The 12,814-nt window shown below is 36.8% G+C and overlaps 2 protein-coding genes across 2 annotated transcripts in view; both read right to left on the bottom strand.

Moving 5' to 3' along the window:
- Positions 1–2,599: 2,599 nt before the first annotated feature.
- On the bottom strand, positions 2,600–7,430 carry gpr63 (G protein-coupled receptor 63). The gene is made up of 2 exons (XM_067383413.1): positions 7,303–7,430; positions 2,600–3,921 (listed from the first exon to the last, which is right to left on the bottom strand). Exon 2 carries the CDS (start codon positions 3,833–3,835, stop codon positions 2,600–2,602), a length of 1,236 nt encoding a protein of 411 aa, XP_067239514.1. The 5' UTR covers positions 3,836–3,921; positions 7,303–7,430.
- Positions 7,431–9,030: 1,600 nt separating this feature from the next.
- Positions 9,031–12,814, bottom strand: part of ndufaf4 (NADH:ubiquinone oxidoreductase complex assembly factor 4) — a 4,597-nt gene continuing 813 nt past the window's right edge. The window contains exons 2-3 of the mRNA XM_067383411.1: positions 11,736–11,830; positions 9,031–9,986 (exon numbers count right to left, since the gene is read on the bottom strand). Of these exons, the coding sequence (XP_067239512.1) occupies positions 9,672–9,986; positions 11,736–11,830 (410 nt within the window). The 3' untranslated portion in view covers positions 9,031–9,671. The remainder of the gene's footprint in view (positions 9,987–11,735; positions 11,831–12,814) is intronic.

Here is a 12,814-nt window from a genome sequence, read left to right as displayed (position 1 = left end):
GATGTTGACGAGGCGTTGTGGCCAGACCCAGCTGTGCGGCAAGATGCTGCCTAATTATTTTTCTTGCCTTTTTTTTTTTGTTTTTTTTTTTTTTTACTGTAATATATTTTTTTTAAGAAATTTTCTTTTTCAGTTTACTTTTTTTGTAAGAATATTTTTGTTCAGTCCCATGTAAATATATCTGCTGTGCTTATGTTGTACTGACTTGTTTACTGTAGTGAAGGAAAAAAAATAAAAATGTTGCAACAGCATGTGTGTATCTGCAAATATTTCTGTGCATGTGAACAATCTGATACATATTTTAGTATTATGGCAAAGCATACTAAAGATGGGGGTGCTTTTCATTATGCCCAACAGTGTGTAGGTGGTTAGACAAAAATCTGGTAATATGAATGAAGTGTTTGCCATTTCATGCAAAAGTTTGATTTTGATAATGCTCTGTGTAGTTTCGGTTGCAGTGCTTCATTTTGCAGGATATATGAGGTATTTTGCAGTTTGGGTGTGTGGTTTTGTGAATTGTGTTAAGTGTTTTGATAAAACCAGACTAGTTTGAAAAATTGTGTGTTAGCAATTGGAAAAAACTGTAAGCACGATTTTCAAAACTGTAACATTTTGTTACAGTATTATGAATCCTCCATGTCAACATTTTGGGTGGGTTGACATGAGTTTCTTCAGTCTGCAACATTGGTCTTATGTAGTGTTTGGTGAATTTATATTATATTTGTACTTTATCATAGGGAAGTAGAAGTGCTAAAAGTGTTTTAGGTTTATCACAGCAGAGTGTAACTCGTGCAAACAGAGTATAGTAATGTGAAACGTGTGTGTTTCATCTGGTAACAAAGTGTGGTTTTTAAACAGAAGTGTAGTTTTTACAAGAGTGTTTAATTATGCAAAGTATCTGTAGTGTTTTGCTAATTGTGTGTGTGGTTGTGCTAATTGTGTGTAGTGTTTTGAAAATCCAAAAAAACTGTAAATTCCAGATTATGTATTGATCTGAATTCTTAAATTTTGCCTTTACCTGAATTTTCCTGAGCCTAACTCAAACCTACTAATATATATATATATATATATATATATATATATTCTCTAAATGCTGAAAGAAATATGGACATGAACAAAACTTCAGGATGAATTTAGACAGACGGACATAACTGTATAATAACCATTGTATAGTTTGGAAAAACTGCATGTTTTTGCAAAAAAATTATATTTTTAAAATGTTTTGTCTACTATAATTTACTAAATCATTTAACTGTGTGTGAGAGATAATAGAGGTAATTTAAATAATCTGATTATTATGTTAATGACATCGCAATTTCACATAACGCCTTTCAGAAACTATGTTAAATGTCAATGTTATTGTAGCTTATCCAAAAAACAAAAACTCCCACAAGAGAATGTACCAACTCTAAGTAATACAAGCTGGTCGCCAAGTAATACATACTGTTGCTAAGTAATAGAGTTCCACACACTGGTTTTGATGAGCTTCCAAAGCCCACAGCATCCTCATTAGCGGTGGCTGGAGAAATAATGAACCCCACAAGGGACACTAGTAAAGGAAAATTACCTTTCAGATTCACAAAGCTTCAGGGTTTACCTCCAGAAACAAATCATCATCTGAATGAAGCCGGCACACTACAAAGGCACACACAGACACTGCAAAGCCAAACAACCTATCAGAAAAAAACAAATGTCCCAATTGCAGCCGACAGATGGGTGAAGCAGATCCTCAAATGCTTGCCATTTGACATTGGAGCACATATTAAAAAGATAAGAAACATATCTATGGTTGATGTTTGTTGTTGGTTTTGTTTATTGAATTTTAACGCCATGTCACCAACAAGCAGTTGGTCAGTTGTTGTTCATATGATTTATACACACAACAACCTTGCACCTGTACTGCACCAAAATACTGACAGGGTTCTCACACCTTTTGACCAATAAGCTTCTGATACATTTCTATTAATTTGTAACAAGGGGGGAAAACCTTCAAAATTAGACTCACAACAAGCAAAAACTAGAAAAATGTATGACAATGTAATTTCCATGAATTACGATTTTATTCAATTCCATGATTTTATTCACCTCCATGAATGGAAATCACTTAAAAAAAAAACAAACAAACATAAAAATCATGTATTTCCACAAAGTCATCTACTAATCAGATTGGAACATGCTTTGTCAATTGCCTTTTTCCTTTTTTCCACACTGAAAAAAAAAAAAAAAATGAAAAAAGAAAAGCTGAACAATCAATAATAAAATTAAATAGAAATTTTAAAGTGTAAAACAGATCACAAAGCCAGGAAAAAACAAATACAGCACAAAATATAACATTCATGGCATAAAACAGAAGATTGCACATTTTCACCAAATATAGCAGCACCTGACTGATGTGTACTAAACAAACTTCTAATAAATTCTAAATCCTATAAAACATTGTGCAATTAAAGTAGTTTAATGTACAGCCTCAGTAAACCTTCTCATCTGTACAGTCTTTTACAGCTAAAACATCCTGCAGTTTTAAGAAAGGCCAAACATATCACAGCTTGATAAGATTGTACCATAAGAATTACAAAAGAAGCTTCAGAAATGTCCTTCTCTACACCACAGAACGATGCTCCCCGCACACATAAACAGCACTGGGGCGGATACGTCTCCTAGTGTGGCCAGGCAGCTGCGGCAGGAACTTGAAGTACTTGGGCATCAGGTCAAGGCAGGCATCACGGAACTTCTTGATACGCCAGTAGTAGATCAAAGGATTCAGAGCTGATTTGAGGTAGCAAATCCACAGCAGCCACGTGCTGATCTCAAAAAAGTTCTGCCTGTAGTAGAACGCACGACTGAAGGTGGACAGCAGGCTGTAGGTGGCAAACGGAGCCCAGCATGCGGTGAAGACTGAGAACAGAATGAGGATCGTGGTGAAGGCACGTGTTTTGAAGCTCATGTCAACGTTCATCTGAAAGGGCCTCTGCAGACTCATCAGACCCAGCTTGCTGGCCTGGCTGAGGCACACCGAGTCAGGGTGGGAGTGGATGCGCAGCGCGTTGTGCCGGAGTGTACTCAAGATGCCCATGAACGTGTACAGCATCACCAGGAATGGTACAAAGAAGAACACCAGCATAATCAGCATCACGTAGGCGTGGTAACCACGCTCGACCGTGTACCCGAAAACACACTGTGGTGCTCTGGGGGGAATGTACAGGGCAGGATGGCCAATGGAAAGAGGGAAAGAAAAGCAGAAAGACAGAGACCACGAGACTGCGATTAACACTTTGGCCCTGCGTGGACTAAGTTTGTCCTGCTTTTGCACGATGATTAGGAAACGGTCCACGCTGATGATCAGCAAAATAGCTACTCCCTCCATCACGAACATCCAGAAGAACATGGCTGAAACGCGGCAAAACACCTCTCCAAAGATCCAGTGCGTGGTCACCATGGTGACTAGGGCAAAAGGCATGTTGAGGACCGCTAACATCATATCGGCAAAGGCAAGACTGGCCAGTAAGATGTTAATAGCGGAGCGCATAGCGGCTCTCTGGTAAACCATGATGCAGACCACCATATTTCCAAGGAAGGCCAGCAGCAGCACGCAGATGATGACCAACCCGAAGAACACCTGAAGGGGCAGGTTCAGACCCTGAACAGGGTCCTCCCAAACAGATGAAGGTGTTATGTATTCCGATAGAGTCCGGAACTCCAACGAGCTGTTGACTTTTGCGGAGGAATTCTCCATGGCTCTTGTACCCGCTGGCTGGGTCAGCACCCTAGGTGGGGGGTGCAGGGTGGCGCTAGGCTGCCCTGAAGCCAAAGGCAGACTAGTGGAGGAATAAAGCATTCTTCTTTTTGCAGTTACATGGTAAAGAGAGCAAGCTCATCCTATTGGACAGGTCGCTAGCACACATCTCAGCATGGAGGCAGACCCTGTGGAAGTAGAGGAAAGGAATTAGGAAATCATTCACAATGTCACAAACAATCATGTCAATCTAACATATAACACAGAGTAATAGTAAAGTGATGCTGCTAGCTGACCACAGGTTTAGAGTAGAATTATTGAAAAATAGTTCTATATCGTCACACCATAGGCCAAATTGGGCTTGAACACCTAAATTAGGGTGACCAAACGTCCTGTTTTCCCAGGATATGTCCTGTTTTCACGTCCTGTCCTGGCCGTCCTGGTTGTTTTTTATAAAGTGATGAAAATGTCCTGGTTTTCATTGTTTTTCATTTGGCCATTAAATTTACCGGTGTTACGAGATTTTCGGTTTCTGAAGGTGGAGCATACATGAATATTAATGAGTTAATATTCATATATTAATAATGCACGTGCAACTGAGAATATTAGTTCAGATTGTATCTCAAGAAATTAGTGGATTATTCCATAAAGGTAACCATATTCTCAGCGTCGCGGCTGACTTATGCCTAAACTACAGTTGTTTACTTCTAGGTAACAGTTTATATGTTTTCATTAGTATGCACGATTTGTGCAGTCGTCTGTAACTGAATAACAGATACTTTGTGTAACAGCAGAGCAACCTTCAGCTATCGTCTACAATGAGTTCAGCTCGTTGTGCTCTTCCTTTGTACCTTGCGATGTAACAGCTGATAGGCCTATATAATTTTCTTTATAACTTTCATGCTAAGTTAAGTAACAAAAAACTGCTGCAAAAGATCAGCTCTACAGCAAAATATAGATGGACAAACAAGGAGGATGAGGGTGAAAAACAGGATGAAGAGGAAAACTAAAGATTAGATATTTTTTGTTAGTTAGTTTTTGTAAGTTTGTGAGAGCTATTTTTGTTAAATTTGGATTGCTAATATAGCCTAGCAGCTGTATTTTTTTAATTTATTATTTTTCTAATACAGAAGAGACATTATTTCTATCATTATTTCATGCGTTATTTTTTGAAACATGTTGAGTAACCTCTGAGAAGCCCATCTGAATTTGTGTCTTTGGTTATAGATAGTATTTTGTAATATAACAATTATCTATCCATACAGAGGAGGCATAGAACTACTTTAAATGTATCTCATTGCCGGGCCGAGTGTCCTGGTTTTCGGTAATCAAAATATGGTGACCCTAACTTAAATACACATACTTTTAAATACACATAATATCTTAAGTAATGTGAACAGTTGAGAAAGAAAACACAGGTTCATCAGTATATATTAGATCTGTGGGGTATTCCAGAAAGCAAGGTTAACTTAACGTCACATATACCCTGAACTCTCGGTTGATTAACCCAAACCTTGGTTCCAAAAACGCATCCGGAAGTACGTTCGGCCAACCCAGAGTATGTTCCCGGTTAACACACAAGACATTCTCAACAGAGATACGAATCTATGATTCACCATGGAAACAAATTTAACACGCATCTAAATACCTTTTAAGCAAACAAACCCTGGAACATAACCTGTTCCAGAGTAGGTTATGTTCAGAGAGTAAGTTGCTATGGCTACTTACTTACCCTGAAAGTTACCTCCGTTTTTGGAACCGAAAGTTGAGGTTATCTGCTTAATTACTCTTAAACATACCCAGGTATGTCACATAACCTGCTTTCTGGAATACCCCCCAGTACATTCAGTCTTAAAGTGACAGCAACCTAATATACCTGCTGCCATCTGTGCCATTTAATGTTAATCAAACAACAAAAGACAAAGAGGAACTCAATGCTTGTGACTGAATCATTTTTTGTAACTTTAATAATACATTTATATTTTTAGTGCTTGAAGTTTTTCAGATAGGTCCATTTTCTTGTTTTTCTATTGTAGGTTGTCCTATTGCTTCTAATCAGTCTCCTTGTTTGTATAAGCTAGACTTTTTTGTTTTGTTTTTTACAGAGCCTAGTATTGGTTTGAGAAATTGAAATTGGTAAGGAGAATACTATGAAATTTCAATGGTATCAAAAATGCTGATATAATAAACCTTATTTAAAGCAAAAATAATGATATCATGATATATATATCATTATTGTGAAATAAAATTACTCATATTGTGATATAAAATTTTGGTCATATCGCCCACCACTGATTCTATCTCTCCCGAATCCCCATATTTTTTCCATTTGGCCCACTTGTTAATGGAGTCGAAAAGCCCCAGCTTAAAGTGTACATTTTTAACTAGAGGACAAAGAGAGCATTTTATCTTGCAACCTGGCAAAAGATTCCTCTACAAAGGCTAGGCTTAAAAGATTTTTCAAGGTACCACTCTACCCAAATGCATCTAGAAAAAAACAAAGAGAGAATAAGGCAATGGTCTTTTGACACTTTTATGCTAAAGATACTCACCCACCCACATGCAAGCACCCATGCATACTCACAAACACATAATTATCTTCAAACACACACTGGCATATCAGGTGAAATCAGATCATTATTTCAACACAATTTCGCAATCGGCTTGTATGGGCTCAAGATTTTTAACCTTGATCTACATTCACAGGTCTTGGCTGATTATTTTCTACCCTACCAAAGTAACGAGAAAGAACATGTTTTTGTGACTAATACAGAAAAATCCATAAAATAACATGATATCAGTCTCAAATAAAAGGTTTCTGCATTTGAAGGTCTGAGTAAATAGGCTTGTTTAAAAGCTCTAAGAAGTCAAACTGAAGTGGAAAGCATCTTACAGACTACAGACAATCAGTGGTACAGTATAAGCTGAAACCATAGTGACAGCAGAGGCTAACACGTGAGCGAATGACAGTCATGTATACTGAATAGTTGTGGATCCTAGCAACAGGAATAAAATGATTAAGTGTCTCTTCATCTATGCTTGGAAAATGTATCCATCCATTGTGAAGCAAAATCACTTCAAGAGGCCTCAACAGTAGTCCAAGACTGATGCTTGGAACCTAGAACATTCCTCCATTTCTAAAATCAGCAGTTTTGAGACCAAAAATGCCTAGCCAGACCATAAAAAGATACAAAATAAAAAGAGCTCATTGATTCCTCATACTTTTTGGACCAAAGACTTCAAGACCAAAGACTCATCTCAGATGAATAGGTCATAGATCATGGGAAAATAATTGCAAAGATATGATTCTTACACTTAGACTTCTTGCAAATGGATTTTTTTAAATGTATATATATATATTTTTGCACTGATGTACTTATCCAGAGAAAATCTGACCTTGCAGATTAATTTCAGTTGTACAAATATCCCTCAAAACAGAACAGATCTTAAAGATTCACCTTGAAAGTGGATCAACTGACGTAAAATGGAGGAAAGAGAACATCACAATCATATGTATGATATTATATACTGGTCTCTAAACACAATCATGAAATAAGTTGGTGTTTTACCTTGATTCTCCTCTGTGGCTTATTTGAAATAAATGATGCAGCATCATTCACATCATTGTACGCCGAGACTCACACATTCACATCCATCTCTCGCCAGATGTTTGAAGCTCCGACAACCCAACATTTCCACCTAAAATATACTTACAACCGTTAAGCGATCTGTTTCTTCGAGAATTATTATAAAACCACACTGACAAGGTTTCGGTTTAAAAAGACTGAACGTTTTAAAAAAACATTAAAAACATTTGAATTCTGTCCGTTTCAGGGTGATGAATCAATCAGAAAACCCCGGTGTAAACAGATGTCTACTCTTAATAATCTAAAAAGTCCTGAGAAAAAATGCCTTAAAGCATCGCTGTTTTTCCGACTGCAGACGCTCATTTTAAACGGAGAGATATGCATGATACATTTTGTACCCGCGTCTCATTTATCATATGCGCCCCAAACACACCGTGACGCTCGTGCTGTCCGCATTCACCGAACACTGAGAAGTAAACCAACGAAATTTCAGTGCCGGATTTGATTTACACGCCATTCACCAATGGAAATGCAGGAGTCGCCTGCTGGGGTTTTCACTGTGGCCAATGATCGTAGAAGTCGGACTCGGTGGAGCTGCTGGGTTTGGTTGCGGGTATCAATGGGATGGGAATGAATCATGTTCCGCTGTAGTGCTATGGTCAGCAGTGGTTTTTAAATATAAAACACAATGAAATAAACATCAGAAACAGAATAGTAGTTTGTCTTAAGTTCTGATTCAGTGATAAGCGAAACGTAGCTGCCTGAAACTTTTACTCGAAATGCGCACTCGGAGGACATCTGCTGGTCTGACGCGTGTAATGCTATATTCGAAAACTATTGTATATCGTTATCGCTGTCTTAATACGTTAAGCGTTTTGAATGTCCGGGTTTTACAGATGATCGAGACCATAAAACTCCACATCAGTTGCGCTAATCGACAGAGCTAATGATATTCTCAATCCTAGATGAGAAAAGAACACCCCATCTCACCTACAAAACTATATGATACCCCTGATAATGTAAAAAAATTAATAATAATAATAATAATAAATGCATATAATACAATTAGAAGTGCAAAAAAGTATTACTATAAAATACTCAAGTGTAGTATGGCAGAGAGTAACTTTATAGAACCTTGTTAAATTCAGTTCACTGGATCAAAACGACCAATGCAGGGGCATCTGATTTATTGTCATAATAATAAATATAACATCTGACAGATGTATTGCTTGAAGCTGGTGTTCACACAAACATAATATAGCATTTCTGAACCAATCTCTTCATATTTATTGAGAAATATATGTGCTGATATTATCTTTGACATAAGATTTCCTTTTTTAGTCCAGAAATGTTTACATTAATTTATCTTAATTATCTTATTACTAAAATAAACAATGGGATATGCCATGCATAAAGGGTTAGTTCAGGCAAAAATGAAAATTCTGTCATTAATTACTCACCCTCATATCGTTCTAAACCCATAAGACTTTCGTTCATCTTTGGAACACAAATGAATATATTTTTGATGAAATCTGAGAGCTGAGATCATGATATATATATATCATGATATCTTTCTGTCCCTTCATGGACAGCAATGTGACTACCACATTGACGCTTCAAAAAGTTCATAAAGAGATCATAAATCTAATCCAGAAGAATTGAGAGGTGTAGTCCAAATTTTCTAAAGAAACATGATCACTATATATGATGAACAGATTGAATTTAGGCTTTTATTCACATATAAACAATCATCAACTCATACATCAGTGAGGTAAACGGAAGCTCAAGCATGTTTGCTTGATGTGTGCCAGAACCAATGAGATTCATTCATGTGCGTTACGCAGAACATTTGAGCTTCCACAATAGTTTTGCTCTTGCATGTGAAGCAGGTTTGGGTGAGCTTTTGTTTATGTTCGCTGATGTTTATGCGAATAAAAGCCTAAATTAAATCTGTTTATCATATAAAGCAATCAAGTGTCTTTAGAAAATTTGGACTAAACCACTCAATTCATATGGATTCGTTTTACAATGTCTTTATGAACTTTTTGAAGCATCAAAGTGATAGTCGCATAGAGGGACAAAAAGCTCTTAGATTTCATCAAAAATATCTTCATTTGTGTTCCAAGATGAACTAAAGTCTTACGGGTTTGGAACGATATGAGGTTGAGTAATTAAGGGCAGAATTTTCATTTTTGGGTGAACTAACCCTTTAAATAAAGACAAATTAATAAATAGACCTTCAAAAACAAATAATATACACTACAATCAAAATGTCAAAACAGTTGAGACAATTATTCATTGTGCATGTTTCAGCGACGGCTCAAGTCTGTATAGAACAGTGTTCACATGTGTTAAGAATCCTTAATCTGCTTAGTCTCCTCTGATTTTGGTGGAATGATTTTGACGTCAAAGGGAAAGAAGAAATCTGTCAGCGCTTTGGCATCTTTTGGGTCCAGAGAAAACTCTTGTGCCAGCTTCTCTGGAGTCCATATTTTAGGCATGCGTTTGTGATTGTTCAGTCCAGTTAAAGCTTCCACAAGTGACAGTTTGCCTTTGGGAACATCAGTAACATCACAGAAACCATAGGGGTCGCCCGGTAGACTGAACTTTAGCAGCCTGCGCTGGTTCTCCTGCTTGACCTTCTTCACCACAGCGACAGTTTCCTCCTACAGGAGCACAGAGCACAGAGTCAGTCACACCAGTAGAGGGCAGTGCACACCACCTCTCTCCAAAACTCTGCAATCCAAATACCTGAACTCACAAAATGATTCACAGAAAGCATTACTAAACTTAGTTTCTAAATTGTCTGAAAGATATGGTACACATTTTAGCACTTCCAGTTCTATCATCCTGAAGTCAATGGCTGTGTCTGAAATTGCACAATCTCTTGAGCGGGTACTTATTTTGAATAATTACTTCTCAACCACTAAAAAGTATGTTCTATGTAGTATGAATGTAATCTGGACATACTGCTGTCATTATCATGTGACTTCCAGCATCAGTTGCGTTGCTTCACTGCCATTCACAAAACCTCTCCCATGAGATAGTAAAGTGTCCACCGTATGCACACTTCAGAATCTCAGCGGAAGTAGTAGGTCAGCTTGGGACATTTTGCCTACTCTTTTATGAGTACTGTGAATTCTGACATACTTCTTTTGTCACATACTGTTTTTCGCCTACTACACAGTAGGGAAGTATGTGATTTCGGATGCATCCAATGTTTTTGGTTAAAAGCCTGAAACAAGGTCAGTAGTTAAGCTCAAGATATATAAAAAAAAAAAAAAAAAAAAAAAAAAAAAAAATTCTATACATAAAACACCAGTAATAACCTTTTTTTTTTTTTTTTTTTTTTTTTTTAAGCTTTTTCTTGTCAGTTGCAAACAAGTAAAAATGAGACCACAAAAATTGTCGGGGACATTAAACATCATCAGCTGAACAGGTAAACTCTCTCTGCACACTAGTTCACTTTCACAGCCTCATTGTGTTTATAATCAAGCTCTTGCAAACTATTATAACTTGAATTTTTCAGGGAAAATGTTTTTTAAATAAAACTGAAAGAGTAGGTGGTAGCTTAGTGATGGTGACCTTTAAGTCGAGCGACTGTAGTGTAGTTCGTTTATAGCCTAAGGTATGCTTTTTATTTCGGGTGATTGAATTTAGGCTTCAAAATTCATAAGAGTTGCGTTCATTTGTGAAAATTATCAAGATGGACAAAACATTTAAGAATCATAAACTTTTGTTGGTGGCAGAGCTTATTATCTGCAGTATTCCAAAATCCTATTGGGCAAAAGACTGACAAAGCTTTGAGATCATATCAATGGAACTTTTAATTACTCTTTGAATGGTTAGTTAGTGCAAACCACACTTATTTACCAGGGTGAAAATATCTGATAGATACTAATCAACATTCTATTAAGACTGATATATTTTATATAAAGACTTTGTAACCAGTATTATTAATTACACTGATTATAATGCTTTTATATTTGCTAAGTGACAATTAGTTACATGTTAGATATGTTTTATGACATTAGGACTGAAATTAACACCCACCAAGCACCAAATAGAGATAATTATCTATTCAGCTTGTGAATTTCTCAGTAAAAATCATTAGAAAAAAATGGCAGAGGCCACAGAGCAAACTGAAGTGGGAAGAGTGCATAAACTAGTTGTCCAAAGCATGAGAGCACTTTAGATGAAACGATTCAAAGATGCTCATAAGCATGTGGGCGGTGAATGCGAAATATTGCTGGCCTCTTCCAAGTTACTAAACCCATGCATTATCAGTTGATGCTGAAATTTAATCCATTTATTATATTTTATATAACTTTACGAATCTGAATTAATATGATACCGAAGTAACACAACTGATGACTTAAAATGTACTGTTGGTCAAATGATCCTGAACTTCAAACCTGAGGAACTGGATCTTTAGACTCCACATAAACCTCCTTGAGCATCGACAGCAGTGGGTCATTCCTCTGGTGAATCTCTTCTGCAATGCTGGTTGCTGGCACAGAAACACATATGTCAGATCATGCAAAAAAACTGTGTAACTTGCATTGCCAAAAGTATGTGGATGGATACCCTCTTTCAACAGGCTTTTGACACAGCTACTCAATGGAAAAATATGGATCTATAAGCAACCCAGTCAAAGCACCGAATCAATTTGCAAAACCAATTGCAAAATGGGGAAAAAAAAACATTGAAAAAGAAGGTAAAAACCAATGTCCTACATGGCCATCCTTGACGCGATCAAAGAACTAAAGTAGACAAACAATTATGAAAAGACAAGAATGCAAATTAAATGACATAATGAGCTTAGTTTACTTTTAAAAGAAACCACTTGTCATGTTTGCAGTGGTGTTGGTTATGTAGTTTTAATGTAACCTTTGCACTTTGATAAAATTAATTATGAACGCATTAGGTTTATAGTTAAATATGGTAAAGGTGCCCTAGAACGTTCTTTCACAAGATGTAATATAAGTCTAAGGTGTCCCCTGAATGTGTCTGTGAAGATTCAGCTCAAAATACCCCATAGATTTTTTTTTTAAATTAATTTATTTAACTGCCTATTTTGAGGCATCATTAACTATGCACCGATTCAGGCTGCGGCCCCTTTAAATCTCGTGCTGCAAGTGTTTAAAAATGAAAATAGCGACGGCTCTTGTCTCCGTGAATACAGTAATAAACAATCGTAACTTTTACCACATTTAACAGTACATTAGCAACATGCTAACGAAACGTTTAGAAAGACAATTTACAAATATCACTAAAAATATCATGTTATCATGGATCGTGTCAGTTATTATTGCTCCATCTGCCATTTTTCGCTGTTGTCCTTGCTTGCTTACCTAGTCTGATAATTCAGCTGTGCTGCTCCAGACGTTAATACTGGCTTGTGTAATGCCTTGAACATGGGCTGGCATATGCAAATATTGGGGTCATACATATTAATGATCCCGACTGTTACGTAACAGTTGGTGTTATGTTG

The sequence above is a fragment of the Chanodichthys erythropterus genome, chromosome 4 (assembly GCF_024489055.1).
Source record: "Chanodichthys erythropterus isolate Z2021 chromosome 4, ASM2448905v1, whole genome shotgun sequence".
Lineage (NCBI taxonomy): Eukaryota > Metazoa > Chordata > Actinopteri > Cypriniformes > Xenocyprididae > Chanodichthys > Chanodichthys erythropterus.
This window is presented reverse-complemented; position numbering and strand designations above follow the sequence as displayed.